This window comes from Neodiprion virginianus, chromosome 5 (genome assembly GCF_021901495.1).
Source record: "Neodiprion virginianus isolate iyNeoVirg1 chromosome 5, iyNeoVirg1.1, whole genome shotgun sequence".
Lineage (NCBI taxonomy): Eukaryota > Metazoa > Arthropoda > Insecta > Hymenoptera > Diprionidae > Neodiprion > Neodiprion virginianus.
Genome location: NC_060881.1, coordinates 28,716,899 through 28,737,461, shown reverse-complemented (window position 1 = coordinate 28,737,461; position 20,563 = coordinate 28,716,899). Strand labels below are relative to the sequence as shown.

Genomic DNA, 20,563 nt, shown 5'->3' with positions numbered 1-20,563 from the left:
GGTTAAAAAACGAAAAAAGAACAACGTTTCTAATTTCGGGTGCTGCACGACAAGGAATTTGTAGTCGTATTTCAATAATGAAAAAAAAAATGATGTTTTTATGCTTGAGGTGTTTTAAAATGAAGAACAATTCTCTAAAGCTTTCCAATACATACGTTTCGATCTTTCGACACCGAATGATGTGTAAAGTATTTAGCGTCATTCTACGAAGAGTAAAATAAGAGATTATTCAAAAACAATTATCGTTGAAAATTAAACTATCATCGGCAATGTGGTTTTTTACTATCATTAACGGCCAACATGGACGTTTCTCTTCGGGGCTCGTTTTTTTTCCACTTAGTGCTTTTCAAAAATCTCAGGTAATCAATTTCAGGTGGCTTTTTGCTATTCTAATAGTTTGCGTTACCAAATTTTCAATTGGTTAATTATTCGAAACGGTTAAGCAATGAAAAATTTCCAATACAACGACAAGTGAAAAAATCAGGGTGGACGATATCGTCCATGTTGATTGGCGGAAGGTCAAAGTGAAAACTTTCTACTTTCATCGAAATAACGAAGAAGAAACAACAACGCGTTTTTGGTTTATCCCGGAGCCACTCCCCCTCATCCCTTATCCTCTCTCTCTCTCTCTCTTTCTCTCTATCCCCCAGTTCCTCAACCTCCCCCCGTTTTATCCCCACCCCTAAATTGTCCCCCGAAAGAAGCCACCCCGGAACCTGCGCGGCGGGTCGCTTACCTTCGAAAATCCATAGCGGACCCACCCTTATCAGGCGCAGGCGCCCCTTGCCGAATATACGTGCATATCAACCTGCGAAAGCGTCTCTCGGTTTATACAGGCACACGCAGAGAGAGAGAGAGAGAGAAAGAGAGAAAGAGAGAGGGGGGGGGGGGGGAAGACGGGCGTTATCTCACACCAAGGCAAGAGGCAACCCTTGTACGCTTCTGTTCGTCCCTGTGATCCTGCAGCGGCGCAACCCTGGGTGGCAAATATCACTCGCAAGATGGCCGACGGCTCGTGACACGGCTTTGTATGCTGGGACAATCTCTTGAAACTTGTAAATCAACCGCGCATGCGCTAAATGATTGTATCTCATTGGTCGGCGAAATCTTCCCGCAGCGATATTCTTGTCTGCGACGCAGGCGGACCAACCTACGCAAAATGTGTACGTTTGAATTTTCAAAGAGCGTAAGCATTGAATTCCGAGCGTTCTTCGAAGAATCAACTTTCCGACCCGGCAACAAATGCTTCCCAAACCTTTCCGAGTCGCTATCTCAATTATTCGAGATTCTAACCTCGAGAATTCGTATCAACTACATCGCCGTCAGAAACAGTTTGACGGCTGAAAACTCGGGTTGGCCAGCCTGCGCGAACAGCCGATAAAACTCGCGCATGCGCGGTTGATTTTCAACTTTCAAGAGATTGTCCCGGTACATATATTAGGGTGTTTCGGAAAAAATAATTAGCGATTTTTCGCCGTGGCAACCCCTGAAAGGTTTGTTTATGTGGAAAGAAAGATTATGAGAAAAGATGAGCGTTCTACGTTACGGGGAAGATCGTGCTCGTTTGATTTTTCACTTTTATTAAAATTTTTCAGAATTTGTGAATAAACACGTTGTAGCACTTTAATCATTATTTCTTTCCTGACATTTGTATTCCATACAAAGATCACGATACATAACACAACGATATATCAACCGGGATTCTTATTGTCCTAAATTCAAAGTTCATATTACATTATAACTATTTTATTAGATTGAATTAGTAATGAAAAAAGTCGTCGGATATACTTGTCAGAACATCGACAGGAGACTTGATATCACAAGTGTGGATGTTTTTTGTGACCTAAATTGATGTTACGATCGATGTAACCAACAATAAAAGATTTTTTTTTCATTCACTGTACTTCGAGAATTCAATAAAAAGTTGAAAATCAACTAAGCGTGATTTTCCACGTAACGTAGAATGCTCATCCTTCCACGGAATCTTTATTTCGACCATGGTGGAAAATTGCAAATATCTTTTCCTGAAACAGTCTAATGCATATATGAGACAAAATTAAAGAAAAAAGAATTTTATTACCGATTTTCAGGTTTCAATATATTTTTAAAACGATTAAATACCGATGGAATCTAATTGCAAGAGAATCCATTTCACAGAAAAAAATCTAGATTAGAAAAACACGTATTGTTATTCTTTTTGTGTGGATAAACAGGAATAACACTTTTCGTTGAAATTCTGACAAAAAAATTCTCAAATCAAACACAAAGCATATCCAAAAACATTGGAAATAATTCTCTAGCTTCTCGTGTAAGATTTTTGTACTCGTTGCAGAATTATCGATGGCAAAAAAAAAAAAAATAAAAAATTCTTCTAGCAGCTAATAATTGGAAATTAGTGGCTTGCATATGGAAACGATATTCGTAAAATTCCTTAAACGTTACTTGACGTTTCTAGATCCTTGAAGTGAAAATTATAACGTCAATTCTAACATAAATAGACATATGTTTAAGAAGTTTGTACATATATTTTCATAAGATTCCCGAAAAATTTTAGTAATTAATCAGCAGCACTCGCGAGCTGCTGATATCGACGAACAGGCACAAAACACTGAGGGTTGATTAAGGATCTGAAAAAATTCGAGGCTCGAAGCAGCGGCAACCTTGAAAGTAATTTGCCCAGCTGATCGATCTACGCTTGGCGTGTGGTCGACGTTCAGGTCGAGAGCCCTGGTGCAGGATGAACGGACAATAAGTCTGCACTGCATTGACGGACGCGTTTCGTAATTATTCATTCATTCATTCATTCATTCATCATTCATTCATTCGTTTCTTCGTTCGTTCATTCGTTCGTTCTTTCGTTCTTCGTTCGCTTTTTCGTTCCTCTATTGATTCGTTCATTCGTTCATTCGTTCATTCATTCATTCATTCATTCATTCATTCGTTTATTCATTCATTCACTCATTTACATAATTACTTTTTCATTTATTTATTTATTCGTTTGTTCGTTCGTTCTTTTGTTTGTTCATTCGTTCGTTCCTTCATTCTTCATTCATTCATTCATTCATTTATTTATTCATTCATTCATTCATTCATTTATTCATTCGTTCGTTCGTTCGTTTATCCATTGATTCTTTCATTTATTCATTCATTTATCCGTCCATTTATTTATTCACTCATTCATTCGTTCATTCGTTAATTCATTCATTCATTCATTCATTCATTCATTCACTCATTTACATAATTACTTATTCATTTATTTATTTATTCGTTTGTTCGTTCGTTCTTTTGTTTGTTCATTCGTTCGTTCCTTCCTTCATTCATTCATTCATTCATTCATTCATTCATTCTTTCATTCGTTCGTTCGTTTATCCATTGATTCCTTCATTTATTCATTCATTTATCCGTCCATTTATGTATTCACTCATTCATTCGTTCATTTTTTCATTCATTCATTCATTCATTCATTTATTCATTCATTTATTTACTGATTCGATTATTTATTTATTCATTCGTTCCTCTATTCATTCATTCATTCGTTCGTTCATTAATTCATTTATTCATTTATTCATTTATTTATTTACACATTTATATCCGAAAACAATGATTAATAATAAAAAATTTGCAGTTGTTCACTTGAATAAACGTTTAAACATCGACTGGCTTGAATAGCTTTATAAATTACACGGATTGTTATTCCAGAGCCTTGTTAGCCTGTTAATTGTTGCATAATAGATAAAATTATTTGCAGAAAAGCTATTAATTAAAGTTTACGGCTCTCTGAGATATGATAGGACAGTGATCTATGCTGGAAAAGTCGAGAAAAATTTCAAGTAATATTCTTGGGATTGTCACGAAGCGATAAATATATTGTACGAAATTAGGCGTCGAATAAAATGCGAGGCTTGTATATTCAACATACTTTGATGCACTTTGGTGCTTATTTTCCACCACCGGCGTAGGAACTCCACTGTTTCGCGGTTCACACCCTGCGTCGGGTGTCTAGCAACAGGCAACCGAGAACCTCCCTCCCTCATTCGACTTCCGGTCAGATAATATCATAGCCGGCAACGTCCAGAGCTCACAGGCCATGTGTGTGAACTTTATACGAATTATTACGCGTGTTTATGAAATAAAATATGTGCATTTATGGTACGAAATGAGATTCGTTTAATCGATCATCACGACTGTCGTAAAACGATCGAGACACACTTTATTTGTTGTATTATATTCGTAGCAATTGGATGTGTGATTTATAATTCTCTCCTCCGAGTTCAGCGTAATTTTATTCTTACCGTGGTTGGAAGGCGGTTCTTTTTTTCATCTCGATTTTGTAACAGATCGTGTGGGTAAAGTACGTAAAGTTAAATTTTACGTTTTTTTTTTTTTGGTTTTTGATTCGTTCGAATTAACCCGAGAAGAAACGCGAATAAATTTAAGCCGACAGAAAAAAAAAAAAAAAAAACGTATTTTTTTTCAGACATTTATCAATTATTTTTCTATTACACTGCAGATAATTATTTTCTCTACTTCTCTAATTAAAAACTTCTACGTTTCGTTTTATCGATGAATAATACGCCGTTTATATCTCACGCTCGTAAATGTATTTCAGTAAATTTTCAAGTATCAAGTCGGTGGTTATAAAAAATAAAAAGAAGAAGGTGAAAAAAAAAAAAAAAAAAAAATACGAAACGAGGATTAGATCCACGACTGGGCCACGTGCAAAAATTGCGTAATTAAGTAACGACGACCGGCTTTTGTGTCCGGTAATAAGGTCGCGGCTAGAGTAATAAAGTAAGTCCAAAATAAAACGAAACAGAGTATCTGGAGAGAAAAAAAAAAAACAAAAAAATAAATAAATGAATACAACACAGCGCACGAGAAACGGAAAAATCGAACGAGCTTATCACCGTCCTTTTTATTTAAATCAGATACGATTACAAAGAGTCGGAATATTTTCCATCTCTCTCTTTCTCTCCGACTGTTTTTACTTATTTTTGTATTTTTTTTTGCAGAACTTTCTCTCTCTCCTTCTCTCTCTCTCTCTCTCTCTCTCTCTCTCTCTCTCTCTCTCTCTCTCTCTCTGTACGTATCGTTCGTTTTCCTTTTTTCTTGTTAATTTATAGCTCCGAGGTTTGACCTGATCTGATATTTCGTGTAGACCAGCGGGTATAGAGAGGTGGGCTTTAGTTTCGGGGGGGGGGGGGGGGGGGGGGGTTAGGGAACGAAGAGGGGGAGGAGGGTTTTTTATGTCTGGCAACGGTAGCGCCTGGCATAACAACGGCTAATGCAGCCCCCCCCTTTCCACCCCCGATCCCGCCGCCCCTGTTGGCAATTTAAATACCGAGATTAGGCGCGGGGGCGAAAACTGAACAGGGGTGGTGCCAACGAATGGGTGAAAAAAAAAAGGAACACCAAAACCACGTACATACAAGGTAAAATATAAATACAACGAGTAACGAGGAAAGAGGAGGAAGGAAAAAGAAGTGAAATAAAAAAAAAAAAAAAAAAAAAAAATACACAACCGTGATTAACAAACACGCTGACATGTAACGCCGCGTGATGCGATAATGAGGTTTTTATGTAGGCATGATACGGTTCGCGGGTAAAAATGTGCGGACCATTGAAGGTTTGAACGTTCGAATTGTTATCACTGTTGTTATTATTTGGGGGAAGTCGCGTGGGACACGATTTACGAATGGCTGGTTAGATTTTTAGATTCAGTTTTATTTGACGCTACGGTTAATCGGGGTAGGTATGGATATATATATACACACACATATATATGTATGTATGTATATACATACGCAAGTACTTATCTCACCGAAAGAATTGTAGGGTTAATCATTATATTTATTTATGAACACACATACATAATGTGTAAATACCTGCGTATACGCACTTTATTGTACACGCACAGGCTGCGCGGGTTAAATGCTTGCACGATGTAATACTTTATATCCGATAGTCGATCTGTTTGTTCGTTGATTTTACCTTCCGACTTTTGTAAAAAAAAAAAAAAAAAAAAAAAAAAACAGTATCTTTTTTTTAAATTATTTTTCTAAAGATATTTTTTTCGCAAAAGCTCGTGGACAAACACTTTCTACCCGAGTATTTACGATACGTGATCGTGTTCAATGTTTAACGTTATACGTATACAAGTTGACGAAATTAACGGTATTTAAATACGATGGTGAATATAAATACATTTTAAGAAATATGTAGTAAAAGACAAAGCAGCTTGATATTTGGTAAGACAAGCTAATTAATATATAGTGCGAGTATTTTTTTTTTTTTTTTTTTTTTTTAGAGATTGAATTGTGTCCAGAATGACAGCAAAATTACGAAGCCATCCATTATTTCCATTTTTGTGTTTTTTTTTTTTTTTGCCTTAAAAGTCCCATCTTCTGTGTAACTATCATCGTCATTATTGTTAATTACAATAATTCCGTTTAATAAATGGCGAAGTTTCACCCACAATATGGCAAAATGTTGAATCGATACCGTTTCGCAGTGATTTTTTTTTCGTTCATTGACGATGATTCTAAAAATCGCACGTACCCTTAGAACTGCGGTTTTATTCTGTTTCTATTCTTCGCTTTATTTCAAAACTTCGCGTGGAAATTATTTTACACGACGGATGGTGAATGCCGTTGTTAAATGCGGCAACTAGTAACGACGAATACTAGACGAATTGCGTCGCCTCGTGACGGTACGTGTGCATGGGAATCGATTTTTATATTAGCGAGTAAAACGATCGATTTATTTTCACAATCCGCGAGAAGAAGAAGTCCCCAATTATAGTCAAGCGTCTACCATCGTTCGCTTTATTGGCCGAGAAAAAAAATCATCGAACAGTCAACCGCGGTAAAATGTTCCCGTTACAATTGTTTTTCGTTTATCCTTTTGTCCCTGCGAAACATTTCACGTTTCATTTCGTCGACTATCCATTAATCTCGCAATCATGATGATTTCAATGAACGTAATAAGGAATATTAATTATAGCAAAAAAACTAAAAATGTATAACTAAAAAAGTCTTTTGCAGAAACAATTACGACCGATTTATGTATTTCGCGTATGTCAGTTCATAATTGAAAATTATATGTACTTAGGTACAGTTTAGGTTGTAGAATCACGACAAGTATTTTTCGTTTTTAAGGATAATCCAACGGTCTGAAGGAGGCGTGGAATGAAATCGATTTCGTCTGGCCTTTGGCCACGTGGAATGGATCGATCGAACAAGCATTGTGTCTCCTCATTATTATTTATTGGCTACTGTCCTTTTCACCCTTTCTAACTCTCTCGCCACACGTATATACGTACATACAGAGTGAATTTCTAACAGCTGCATGATCCGTCGTCTGCTGAAATTTAACGCGCACGCGCGATAATTTTGCCAACTGTCTCTAACCTCAAACATTTTGTCAGTCGTAACATGAGCAGTTTTGCGAGAAGACTTTTAATCGCGATCATGGAAGTAAACTAACTTTCTCGCGGGATAAAAAAATGTGCAAAGATAATCGTTTATGGCGGGAAACAATTCACGATGATAATTAAGGAAGATTGCAAGCTGCTGTTCTGTTTGTTGTTAAATTTTGCGCACAACGTCGGGGAGAAAAAGTATGACGGTGATCAATTAGTCTGGAGTATCAAAGGGCGTATATATCTATATCTAAATACATGATGTATGAGAGAAAAGTTTTCGCTCACGGAGCTTTCAGAAGCACCTCTCGTATGGTTTTCTCTCACCGTTTGCAGCGGTGTGGCGGCCGGATTTGAAACCCTTGGAGGGAGTGGAACACTTCCGTCGATTTGATCTGCCGCCAGTAAGTATATTACGGTGCAAATTTTAGACCACGAGCAACACCGAGCTAGTCTGTGTATGTATATTTGTAAATATTACATATCCGTACGTATACATGTGCACCATTCCAAGATAGGAAAATGCGATCCATAAATTATCCGCAAGCAACGTTATAACGAAATTAGAACGTGAATTGCTGTTCTCTGGTATAAACTGTACATAAACCACTCGCGCAGCGCCTTCGATGCAATTTATTCGAAAGCTTCGTCGTTCGGAATAGCGATGTTCGCCGATAAGAAAATAATTTCAACAGTAAAAGAAGAAGGTGGAAGAAGAAAAAAAATTAAACAAAAAAATCGAGAAAACAAGAAGATGATGAAGAAGAAGAAGTGAAAAAAAGAAACTAATTCCTCATACATAATGCGGCAGCACGTCTTACAATACGGATTGAGCAAATTAATTGCGTTGGTAAAAAAAAAAAAAATAAAATAAAATAAAATAAAGAAAGAAGCCATTATGTAGATCACCGTTGACGCATAAATTCTCTGCCTAAAAATTTGTTTCATTCTTTGAAACTTGTTTTGATAATATATGTAAAGTGTACGACATTTTTTCACAGCTCGCTGTTATACGCGGGTCATTTATTTGACACTGTAGCATAAGCGAGATTACAATATGATTAGAATCAAATTGATCCGGCAATAAATAAAATTTCAGATGAGTATAAAATAAATTACTCAATTTATTTTCCCTCGGTACATTCTTATAGAAATCACCGTAGAATAAGAATGACCTTTTATAATTATTATCCGCAGATAATAACGAAACAACTTTGCCCGTACGACGGTGACAAGAATAAAGGGCGAATGGACAAACATAGCCGTGATAAGCGCACGAGGATGAGAAAGATACGTGAGATTATTGAGCCCGTTTACATGGCATAGACGTGAAAATTGTGCAGCGGAACGCGGTGAATGGTGGGGTAATAGAGCGGGGACAATAACGCGGTTATAAATAAAATTAAAATGTTTAGATGGTAGAAAGCGTGTCGAACGGGGTTCGGACCTTATAGCCTCACCGCGCGTCCAGCAGCGGTGTGTAATAAGGAAAGCCGAGAAGAGGAGAGACACGACGGGGCCGTTATCCGGTCTTCCTCCTCAGCAGCGCCATCTGCGTCCTCAAAATTTCTTGTCCGTCTATTCCCCGGCGCCCTTGCCTTTTACCTTTGCCTTTGCCTTTGCCTTCAGCCGAGCGACTCTATTAATTATTGGATGACACAAAATCCATTACCGCTCTGCAGCGGCGAGCGGACGCCATGCCATGGAGCTCTCGGAGCTAGCTCGCCATTAGCTGTAGACCGGAGCGAGCGGCACTCGCCTTTTGTTCCTCCTCTCGACGTGCAAAACAAAGCTAATTACTATTCCCCTCCGCCTGCTGCACCACACAGCTCAAGATAGTCCTGGGCGCACGACCAACAGCGCCAACTTCGCACTGCCAACCCGTCTATGCATGAATTTCCTCTTCGCCTATAGACTAAACTCGCCGAACAACACCTGACACACTTCAGGAACGGAAGAGAAAACCCTTGTATCTACGGTAAAATGATTAAATGCCTCAACCTTTCGGCTAACTTCTTTTATCGGTGCGAAACGAAATCCGAGTTTCGATTCTATACGAATTATGTGACAATGACTGGTGTCGAATTCTCATTTTGTTTCAGACCGAAAACAAGTTGGCAGAAAGGTTAAGGCATTCGTGAATATTATTGTACGGTAATGTTCATCAATGGGTTCACGGTGTCTCACTATTTCTTTGGAATCAAAACTGGAACGAGTTTCCTTTCTGATAAAGTTTTATGTGCCAATGACTGGTGACACGCAAGTGACAGGTGATACAAACGATACGTTAACCATAGATATATAAAGTTCACATAGAAAGAAAACTCGTTTCAATCTTGATGACTGTACATTGTTTATCAATCACGTCATATCCGAAGATTAGATTGATCGGACTTAACAGTGACGTCAAGTCTTAGCTGTCGTTCAACTCTACGACAGTAAGGTCGTCAGGGTGGTTTGATGTAACCTAACCTACTCGTTTATCAACGAAACTCAAAAATTGAGGTACCTGAACGACTTTTGCCCACTTTACTTCAATTAAGCTTCGACGCCCAGAGTTGAACATCTCGCTCTGACCCGACATTGGGGTTCAGATCAAAAGTTGAAAGGTTCCGTTTCCCGAAAGTTCGGTGAACCGGATAAAACTGGTTTTTGACCAAGGCAAGGGTCTCCTCCTAGGCTAGGTATGATACGCCGAATCCTAGACGTCAATGTCAGTCGGTGATGTGAACACGAAAGGGGGTGGATTCGAGGTCATTTTTAACCTCGCTGACTGCACAGATTTCGAAAAAGATTTGTCAGCGTGAAAGAAAATTGGATTACAAAACGGTCCACTGTACGTTCAAAGTGGCGGTTTCAGAGTTCCTCCGTCCGACCGGCAATATCTCATTAACACTGTTTTCGTAATAACCGACGATAAGAACTGGAGCCCGTTCTCTGAACGCCTCAGTTGTGCGAGGTATTCCTGTCTCGGATGTGGAGTTACGTGAACAAACGGAGAGGATATTAATACAGGTTATACAGAGCTGGATGTACGTCGGGGAAGCATCTCCTCGCTCTTTAATTGTACACGCTGTAAGAATAATAATTATTCGTATAGTGGTTAAGTATACGCCTTCGTTTGACAGCCCGAGCCGGTGTCTTTGAGTTCCCATCCTTTTTCTCGTCTCCCCCCCCCCCCCCTCCGCCCCGAACCACCTCCCGAGTGTTTCCCACGGGACCGCCTCCTTCAATTAAACAAACAGTCCCGAGGAGAGTAAATCCGTAAAATTTGATTCTGCATATTAATTTGGTAAGTACTCGAGCACTGCTATGGTCCCAGAGCGATTACGTGGTACCGGATTAAAGAGGCAACGGTGCTCCTCCCCCTCTCAATCTCTATCAACGAATTTTTATTTGCCGTAGTTGAAGCCTATTCGAGACATTCGACGTCTGTTTTAACTAATTTTCAAACTCCTATACGCGGACACATTCACACGGACATGAGCAACGTCCTATAACCTCACTGCGTTGTAATTATTACCTATAACGCTGCATTACACGCTTTGGTGTTGGAGCCGGTTGATTACCGCGAAGAATCTAATAGTTAGGAACAGTGAAGAGCTCTGGCCCTCTCTTAGGACGCTCCAGCTTCACAGGGATTGGAGTAGAAAAAAAAAAAAAATAAAAATAACATTTCGACAGATTCGCCACGGCCGCTGCATTGCTCCGGTAATGGACGCACCGCTCTGGCAACTAATGATCCACGACTACACTATTTTCCCGTTACATACTCCTAGTAGTATTCAAATTTTTATCAATACCAACAATTTCATTTTCCATCTGGGTTTGTCAGAACTCTTCGGGAAGCGGAATACACTTCCTCTTATAGTTTCGCATCACCTGAACCTTGGATGGGATGTTCATTGGGGGTGTATAGACGCATAGACAATTCGATCTAACAAAAAAATATGATGAATGGAAGGATTTGTAAAGTGGTCATGTCCTCGTGTCATTATTGGATGTCACCATTTCCTCAATTCCACTTTCCTCTTCTTTTCTTCTTCAACTTATTTCCCTCTGAATCTCCCAGCGCGGTTATACATGGATATGATGGAGGTAGGGTGAAAGGGCTACCCTGACTCCGCTGATGGGTATAGACCGAGAACCGCGGCACGATGTAACTGCAGCCGTCAGTCATGAGCGGTGAGCCAAAGTTTCGTAACTCAGAGATTTTATAGGTGAAATGAATCGCCGCCCTGTTTGGTATAGTCCCTCCACCCTTTCGGCTCCTATCCACATATATGGATATTTTCCGTTCGAGTTTCGTGGGCAAAACCTCTTACGAAGAAAAGTCGTAAACCCGGAATCTTACGACGGTTCCCCGTCACCGAGTTGAACGCACGGGGCTTATTTTCATATATAGTAGGATGCACCGTCGCGTCTCATCGTGTCAATCAGGCACCGAGAGTCCGGCCTCCGCGGGTTAATTACGACCTTTTAATTGTCCTGTGATATCACGGAGGGAATCCGACGGGCGAACGGCGGCGCAGTAAACGCAGCGGTGCCCCTCCGGAACGGGACGAGGATATTAGTAACGATTCCATCAAAGAAGAGGAAGAGAGAGAGAGAAAGAGAGAGAAGAGACCGAAGATTTCCATAATTAAAAACTAATATCAACGGTGCGCATGTACAGCCAGCAACCATCACGACCTTCCGAGACTCGGATCGTTACCCACGATCCGACACTCGTCATTAACGCCAAACCCCCTGAAATTGAAGGAACGAAACAAGGTAATCCCTAGGATCCAAGCATCCTCGGGGATTTCGGGGCAGGTGCGACAGGCGCCGGTTGTTACCCGGAGTATCGTGAGACGATCTCACTCGCTGACCACGTTTCTTGTTCTTTTGCAGTTTGAAGCCACCGCAGAAGGATGGGGTGACTAAATCGAACCCAAGCAAACGGCACCGCGAACGACTAAACGCCGAGCTGGACACTCTCGCGTCCTTGCTACCCTTCGAGCAGAATATACTGAGCAAACTCGACCGGCTAAGCATCCTCAGGCTAAGCGTGAGCTACTTGCGAACCAAGAGCTACTTCCAAGGTGAGTCGAATGTTGATTTTATGGAGTGTCTCATCGCCTGGACGAGGAGATTTGGATTCCCCCCTCTATGGCTTTCCTCTCTTCGTCCTTCTGCTTCCAGTCCAGACCGAGTTCAACCCGAGGTTGTATAGAATCGGGTACCTCTTTAATGCTTTGTACCAGAGTCTAATCTGAATCGAGCACATATATACGGTAATTATCACAGAATTTTGGTACGGCTTCCAAGAACGATGTTCCACGCGAACGAGTCGTTTAGTCTTCTTGTGGAAACAATACTCGAAGCAAAACAATGTCCGGGGGTTCGAGGGGATAAGGCGGGAATACCGTGGCTGGCATAGAGAAGAACTGCGAGAAAAGCTGCTCCAGCGGGTGCCGTGTGCAACGCCCCTTACCATTCTTGTCGAACTCCTGCCAACCTGCCCCTTCTTCTTCGATAATCCTCTCCCGCATCCTTTCATTCCGCTTAATTCACCCCACGCGCGGTTAGAAATAATAATCGGCGATGAAACTCGGCCTTGCAAATACATCCCATTCGCTCTCGGAGAGATACTTATACCGGATGATACGATCGAAACCCAAAATTATCACTGATGCTGAGTTTCGATCCCTAGTTCTTGAAGGATCTTTAAAACCTGGTCAGCTTGGAACATTCAACTTCCTCCAATGACCTATTTATACATTATCGGACACTATCGGTGACTGTTTGTGTCTTCCGTCAAACTTGATCGATCACAACTTAAGGTCCATCATCAGTCAGCATGAAGACCATCCAGAGGTTTTCGCTAACCTCTGTGTTCGTGTATGTTTGTCTATTCAAGACTTGAATCAACCTTGATTGATCGCAACTTCAGGTCCATCAGAGCGTACAAGTATACATCCGTACGATTCAAAGGACATGTTTTCCTGAACTCTGTTCCAAGGATTCTTAGGAATCTTATCCCAGCAAGACGGTAATCCCAGCTCAATCGGAGCATTATGGGTAACGAAGCTGATCGGAGGAAGCGGGTGGCTGGTGCTCGAGTCGAAGGATGCAGGTCCCGGGTATCAGAGGATCGGGCGACACTCGGTTGGCGACCAAAAAGATCCCGGGATGCTGACAATGAATAGCTATTAAAACGGTGTGAACAATGCTGCAGCAGTACGGGGCGCTACCGTATTTCTCGGCGTGCAGGCGCACCGTCGAATCGTCGCGTCCTCCAGCTTCCTTCCCTCCTTCGATCACCCGCACTGTTCGCTTACTCGCCGGCCTGCAGGACGTCCACCCGGTCAGCCCGACTGCCGGCTCTCTCGTACCCGGGTGATATATTGCCAGATCCTCGATTATACGCCGGTCCTTGCACGCTTCTTCTTCTTCTTCTTCTTCTTCTTCTTCTTCTGCTTCTCTCCTCTCGACTCTCACCCTGCAGGCAACTTCCAGCCCGCGATCGCAACTCCAGGGAACACCTAACACCATGCAGTTCCTCGCCGTGTAACCCTCGGCCTGATCGGAACGACTTGCATACACTAGCGGCCAGCCCCCCGTGGATATCTTCGGACGCAATCTCTCGGTGCCGCTTTTAAGAACATCGCTAAGTAGTTCGTCTCTCCCTGCGCAGCCCTCCGTCGATCCGAAATCGGCGAAATCGCAGAGCTTGCTCCGCTCCGCTGGTGTAAAATCGGAACCACCGAAAACGCGGAAGTGACTGACCGTGCCACTGACAATGAATTACAATTCACTCCAAACCATACACAGTGTCTTGAGACCATCGGTCTAGTAATAAGATCTCCGAACAGATTATTGCAGGAGGGTTTCTCGCAGCGGAGCAAAAAGATATTGACACTATAGTAACACAAGTTGGTACGGTGAGAAAATGTGACTCGAGAACCAGATCTAGGAATGTGTTTAACAGTCGGGTTGGGTCGGTTTCCATTCTTTTCAAAGTTCCGATGGTCAACTTGCTGCACTGCAGTTCCTCCAGGATCTTGTGGTTGAATTAATTAGCCTCCTTTCTCGCTCTTCCCGTTAAAACCAGGGGACGCAACGTCGGGGTAATTTTTCGCCGAGGAGCAGAAGCAGAAGTCGAAGAAGAAGAAGAAGAAGAAGAAGAAGAAGAAGAAGGAAGAGGAGGAGGTGGAGGTGGTGGACGTCGCGAGACGGGATCTGGGAACGGTGCCGTCGGCTCGGTAGTAGGTGGGAAATCGGCGCACACCGTCGCGAGCACCCGGGTCCCGGATGATAAGAGATCTCGGGTAGCGCTTAGCGCGTCCCACACACTCGATCTTCGAACCAAGGTGCGCAACTCCCCGCAATTAACCGAGCGACGCCACTTAGTCTTATTATTGGCACCGTTTCTGCTGCTGCTGCTTGCTGCTTCTTCTTGCTCCTCTTTCTCGCTCTTCTTTGTCTCCTTCGGGTGGTTTTTCTCGCCTCACCATGGAATAAGAGAGGGATCTGCAGATCGAACAATGCGCCCGAGACGTAGAAAGACACTGGTGTGTGCGGTACCGATCCCAGGACGACAAAAGATCCTATCCGGTTCACCGCGAGGTCACGGCACTTTGAAGTCTCTCGTGCGCCGACATCTGTGCAATCCCACAAGCTGATGGTATTTTTTTTTACTTTTTTTATCTTGATTTTTTCTTGTTCTTGTTCCTCACCACCTCGCGATTTCCGTCTCACGGATGTATCAAACTACAATCGTCACGAGAATGACTTTCCTTCGTATTTAGCATCAGTGGATTACGTACACCTCAACTGGTCTAATAGATCAGGTTTGATCGTGTACACAAGTTGATGCTGCCAATAGTGTAAGATTCGAAGAGCGAGTAAAACTTGGACAGCTATTTGACTGGATTTGCATTGGTACATTATTGAACCTCTTTTTAACCAAAAAAATTTAAGTACTCACTGAGCAAGTGACTTCAATTGGTTTAACGAAAAACTCTTTAGACCGACTTCAAGTCTGGATTGAAGTTGTTGGCAAATCCGATATTCGAAACTCATCTGCTGCCAATACTGTAAGATTCGAAGAGTGATTAAAACTGCGAAAGGTATTTGACGAGGAGACATGAAAAGATTATGACTCAATTAGCACTGGTACATTATTGGAATTTTTCTCGGTTAAAACAATCCAGGTGCACACTGAGCAAGTGACTCGAATCCATTTAAGATGAGCTTCTCTAGCCCGACTTCAAGTGTCGATACAACGGCAAGTCTGGGTTTAAGTTATTGTCAAATCCAAGCTGCAGCGGAAGAATTGCGGAAAAGGTTATCGGGCGCGTACCATTAGGCAGTAAATGGTGCGGGTGTAATCTGTCCCGGTCGCAGGAACGGAGGGGAAGCGAGGGAGAGACGAAGGAGATGAGGACGTTGGTCTAATGGTCCAGGCCTCATGGACTAGACTCGGGCCTAGACTCCCGGAGCGGGATGAAATTCCCGGGCAAAGAGGACCGTCGCGGTCCCGGTCGGACCATTAATAACGACGGGCGGACTAATTACCTACCGCGCATGCGCATCAAATCCTCATTAGACAATTCGTCACTCTTCCGATGTTTTAATCGAAAGCCCGCGCAACTCGTCGACTAATGAATTCACACACTGCGGGACCGGCCGAGATTGACTGGGAAACTAAACCGCAGCCCCGCGTATCTTCGCTTCATCTTCTTCCTCAACTTGGTTATGGTAACCATGGACCTGAAATTCATCACGGTAGGTGCACGTGACCCGGAGCTTTTTGCCCCGAAATCTCGTCACCGCGTCTAAGGAAATTTTCGAAGAACCGAAGTCGAAAGAGAGACCAAATTTTTCTTATCTCGTTTACTATCTTTGAAAGAGAGAGAAAAAAAAAAAAAAAAAACGTTGTAGGTATCGGTTGATCGGAAAAATGGTCTGCGACTAGTTTTATACCGTCCAAGGTTCATTTCCAACTGGGGGGGGGGGGGGGATAAATCGATTCGACATGAGAGACTCGGCTGATCCCGATCGGTTGGGCGATAACCGATTTAGATAAAATTATAAAAATCGTTTGGTTAATTTTCGATCCTCATCGTCAGAGCGTCTCAATTAGGACGTGGATGATATTCGAGTTGCGCAATCCAACGTCGAGCAGCGGGGTTCGGATCCACCGTTCTCGTTTAATGTCTACAGCACACGTTCCTACGATATGAGCAACACACTCGGCTCCTGCATATTATATCTCTATATCTTTAAGTATGTATTATGAGCCGGAGCCCCTGCTCATGCCGCTCGACCGTAATCTATCTATCGCCATTATTCATTTCGTTCTGCAGCTGCTTCACCTGATTAAATTAATAAATTGAATACATCACTCACAGGGTTGCTCGCGAACCGGAAGTGCACCTGACCACTGCACCGAAATGACGATTCCTAGGCTCGTTATCGTTATCAAATTATCCAAGTTTCGCCATAAAATCATTCTTATATCGTGTCGATAATTTTTGAAAAATCAAAAAGGTGAAAAACCTTCAACCAGAAAATCGTTAACCATGGCGTATAACGTACATAATATACTTACATGTGGTATGAGTAATAATGTGCAGGGTGCAGCGGGTGAACTAATTGCACGTTTTTTTCTTAAATAGTATCGTTAATGAGCGATATTTATCAAGTGGTTATACCGGTAACATCGTCCAGCGGGAACCGATTAAATGCAAATCAGGCGGATAGTTTTCGCCATTAAAAAATACACGATCCCCTCGTTATTTGTGCCACAACGACATCGTGAAGTGTGTTTTCTTGTTCTTCAAATTTTCGATGGAAAAATATTTACCGCACGATGCAGCAGCTGTGCGTTTCGAATTCAAAACGTAATCCGATCGTTCCGTCATCGATAAATCGAGGAAAAAAATGTCTCCCTCGATGATTCGGAAGCCTTGAAAACTTCGTGTTATAACAACAGTTTCTGATCAATGAAATACGAATGATTATCGACCAAGTTTAGCGGTATAATCGCTTCGACGGGAGCAATTATCTTAATTAAAAAGGAACCCTTCTTACTCAAGGCCCTACCTTATTACCCGTTTGAGGTATATACGCCGTAATTGGCACGTTTCGTATTTTACTGCACGGGCTTGTGCAATCAGCTTTATCTCATTTATGCTACCCACATGCGACACGGACTGTTATTTTTTCGCTCCCAGCTCTGCGCAGAAATCACGACTTTCTTAGAAAAAAATTAAGAGATAGAAAAAAGAATGAAATATTCAATTTTTACACAACACTTAAATACATTGTTCAATCAATTCCTATCCGTATAATAATCACTTGAATATTTCTTCACACCGTATGAACTTTTACAAGAATAATCAGTTCGTCGATTTTGCAGACATATTGAAAAATTCAAAAATTGCAGGCCTGAGTTGCCGAACTCGGCGGATTCCTGTTTCACTTTTTTATCCGCGATAACATTTTTACGTTTCTTGTTTTATACTCTCCGTACAAGGGCGATAAGAATTATATCCGTTATCCCACCTCGGCTCGTGCTGCATTAACTGCGTCTAATAACGTGTACTTAATTTGTCTAAGTGGACCTTTGCCGCTGGTTGAATATATGCATATTAGACCGATAAAAAAGTACGGCACGAGGTTGGCACATCATACATATATCAGATTTCTATGCATATAAATATAAGCCACCCCCCACAATCCGGGTGTGTTGTACCTACTGTAATTGCACGGGTGACCGGCTACCTGCGATTTTGCGGAATTAATGAATCGCTTGGACGTGAAAAAATTAAAAAGAAAAAAATACACTCCACTTGACAAATATCAATTCCTTATCGCCTGTATTTACACGTACCCACACAATACAAGTACAACAGAAAGAAAAATACATCATGTTTCAGCGATAAATTTTCACCAACAATTTATCAAAGTATATAAATTCGTGAAACAGAGCTTGTACAGTTTCGGATTAGACACTCGGTCGATAAGAAAAGTTTCTACAGATCGCAGTTCTACCGAAATCGGTAAATCAGATCACGCTGAAAAATCGGTTAAGCGATAAATTTTTTCCAGCAATTTATCAAACAATCTATAAGTTCACGAAGTGGCGTTTGAGCAGCTAGTCTCGAGTGAAAACTGCAGATCAATACCGGTTCGAAAAATAATAAGTGAAGAGTTTCTAAAGATCTTGGATCTGCGGAAATCGGTGAAACAGACCGGATTGAATAGCCAAGCAGCCCTTTGTCTCGGGCGATTAGCGAGTTGAACGAAGCCGGGATAATTTCGCAACCGATTTATTTCGCAATTTGTTTTATGCAGTGGGCGGGATCGATCTGCCGATCTCTCTGTATTATATAAACTCGCAGCTGACTGACGGACTAGATTCAATCCCGTGTATTTATAATTGCCGCAATCTGTAAGCGCGAATTGAGCACAATCCCAACTACCGCAGAGATCCGAGAACAGCGACGATCGACCCAAATAGCTCGGCTCATTATCATCCGCCGCAGATCACCGATCGCAAAAAATCGGCAGGACGCCCACGCGCCGTTGCTAGTGAAGCAGAGACGCGGGAATTTTGCAATTGCGATTCTGACTGAAGATTATTGGAAAATCTTACAATCATCTTTGAATAATCCAGTGAACAGGACGCGATTTCTTACCGATTTCAGTAGACAAAATGAACTAAATATTCCCTCTGTTCCACATCTGTTTGCACAATTTTATTTCGCTGATGTTAATCGATAGTTTAGTGATTGAATTTCTTTTTCGTAAAACCGTAGAGTGAATAAAATCTGTACCGTTTGAAAATCGATACGGCAACACCAACGATATCTCGTCTGGACACTGAAATGGAACACAATATTTTGCGCGCGTGAATAATACGGCTTGTATCGAGGGGATGGAAAAGGGGTTATTCGAGGAATTGCCGGGTGACAAGTAGCACTTTGCATAAATTTTTCTTGTTTTTCGCAGCGAGTACACCAACAGCGATACACAAGCCCGTTGCACCGAGACGATGAATATCATTTCTGCAATTCAGCATCTGTAGGGTAACATCATTGCGGAGAGTTTGTAATTAGCGGATGATTAAGAGGGTGAAAATAAGCGACAAGAAAAACTCCAGAGGCACGAATCATCGACCCCCTGTTATCACAGCGATCGTATAAATCGTGAAAAACAATGAAAGGCGTTTATTTTCTCTCACTCCGTGGCTTTCTGCTGCTTTTTGCGATAAATAATATGGACGAACAATTTCTCACCCCTCTATAGCAATTGTGCTCGGGGCAGCTCGAAGCTGAGATCCGCATTTTAAGCGGGAAGACACAGAAATCGGTTAGTGCGGGGGTGTGAGGTTGCGTGAGTCGGTTTTCGCTCAAGCAGGACAACTTCAAAGCCTGCCATAAGGCTTCGCACGGGTCTTTGGTCCGCTGCACGCCACCATACACACACCATGCACCGATAAAGACGCGATCAGCTGAGTGAGACGTGCTCCGGAACAACCTTTACTTGCCACTTCTGACCCACTCGAGAGATTTTTTCTTTTTTTTTTTTTTCAATATAATCAATTGATGAGAAACATTGCAGTGTTATTGACTATAAACGTCGGCCGTTTAGATCGATAAAAAGTTTTGCAGCGTTCACGATATCTCAAAATCGGATCGTACGGTTTACTTGAAATTTGGAGAAAGTATTATCTTCTATTTTTTTTTTTTTTTTTTTTCTTACAGAAATTTCTCTTTCGTTCCGATTCTTCTTTCAAATATTTTTCATTCAGCTGACAAGTTTTATCATTTTCAGATTTTTCACTCGGTTGTTTTCGAAATCGTTTCGGAAGTTTGTCGGACCAACCGACAGATTTTTTCCTTTCCACGATGATAAAACGTGTAGTGAAAAACTATTTTTCCTGCTCACTTTTCACTGGATAACGATCGAGTGCTGGAAGTTGATTTCAATTAATCAATTTCGAAAATTTACGACACTTTGATTCGACTGAGAAAAAAATTCATTGATCGAAGAAGAAGTGGGGGAAAATAACAAGGAGTCTCCAAATTTGAAATATCTAAATCGTTTTGAAACGTTTTTGAAATATCGACGGTACCACAAAGAAAAACA

At 41.6% G+C, this 20,563-nt stretch overlaps 1 protein-coding gene across 8 annotated transcripts in view; it reads left to right on the top strand.

Annotated features, from left to right (window-relative positions):
* Positions 1 to 20,563, top strand: part of LOC124304684 (neuronal PAS domain-containing protein 1) — a 130,668-nt gene that overhangs the window by 56,877 nt on the left and 53,228 nt on the right. For 6 of the 8 annotated variants that reach the window (XR_006908248.1, XR_006908247.1, XR_006908249.1 and 3 more), the window contains exon 2: positions 12,314 to 12,504. The exons of 1 other annotated variant lie outside the window; for it this stretch is intronic. Coding sequence is in view for 3 of the 7 variants with exons in the window: in XM_046763213.1 (XP_046619169.1) it covers positions 12,314 to 12,504 (191 nt within the window). In the remaining 4 variants the exon portion in view is untranslated. Of the gene's footprint in view, positions 1 to 7,915; positions 7,920 to 11,492; positions 11,497 to 12,313; positions 12,505 to 20,563 lie in introns of those variants that run through there. One more of the 8 variants, XR_006908251.1, reaches the window with a different exon arrangement.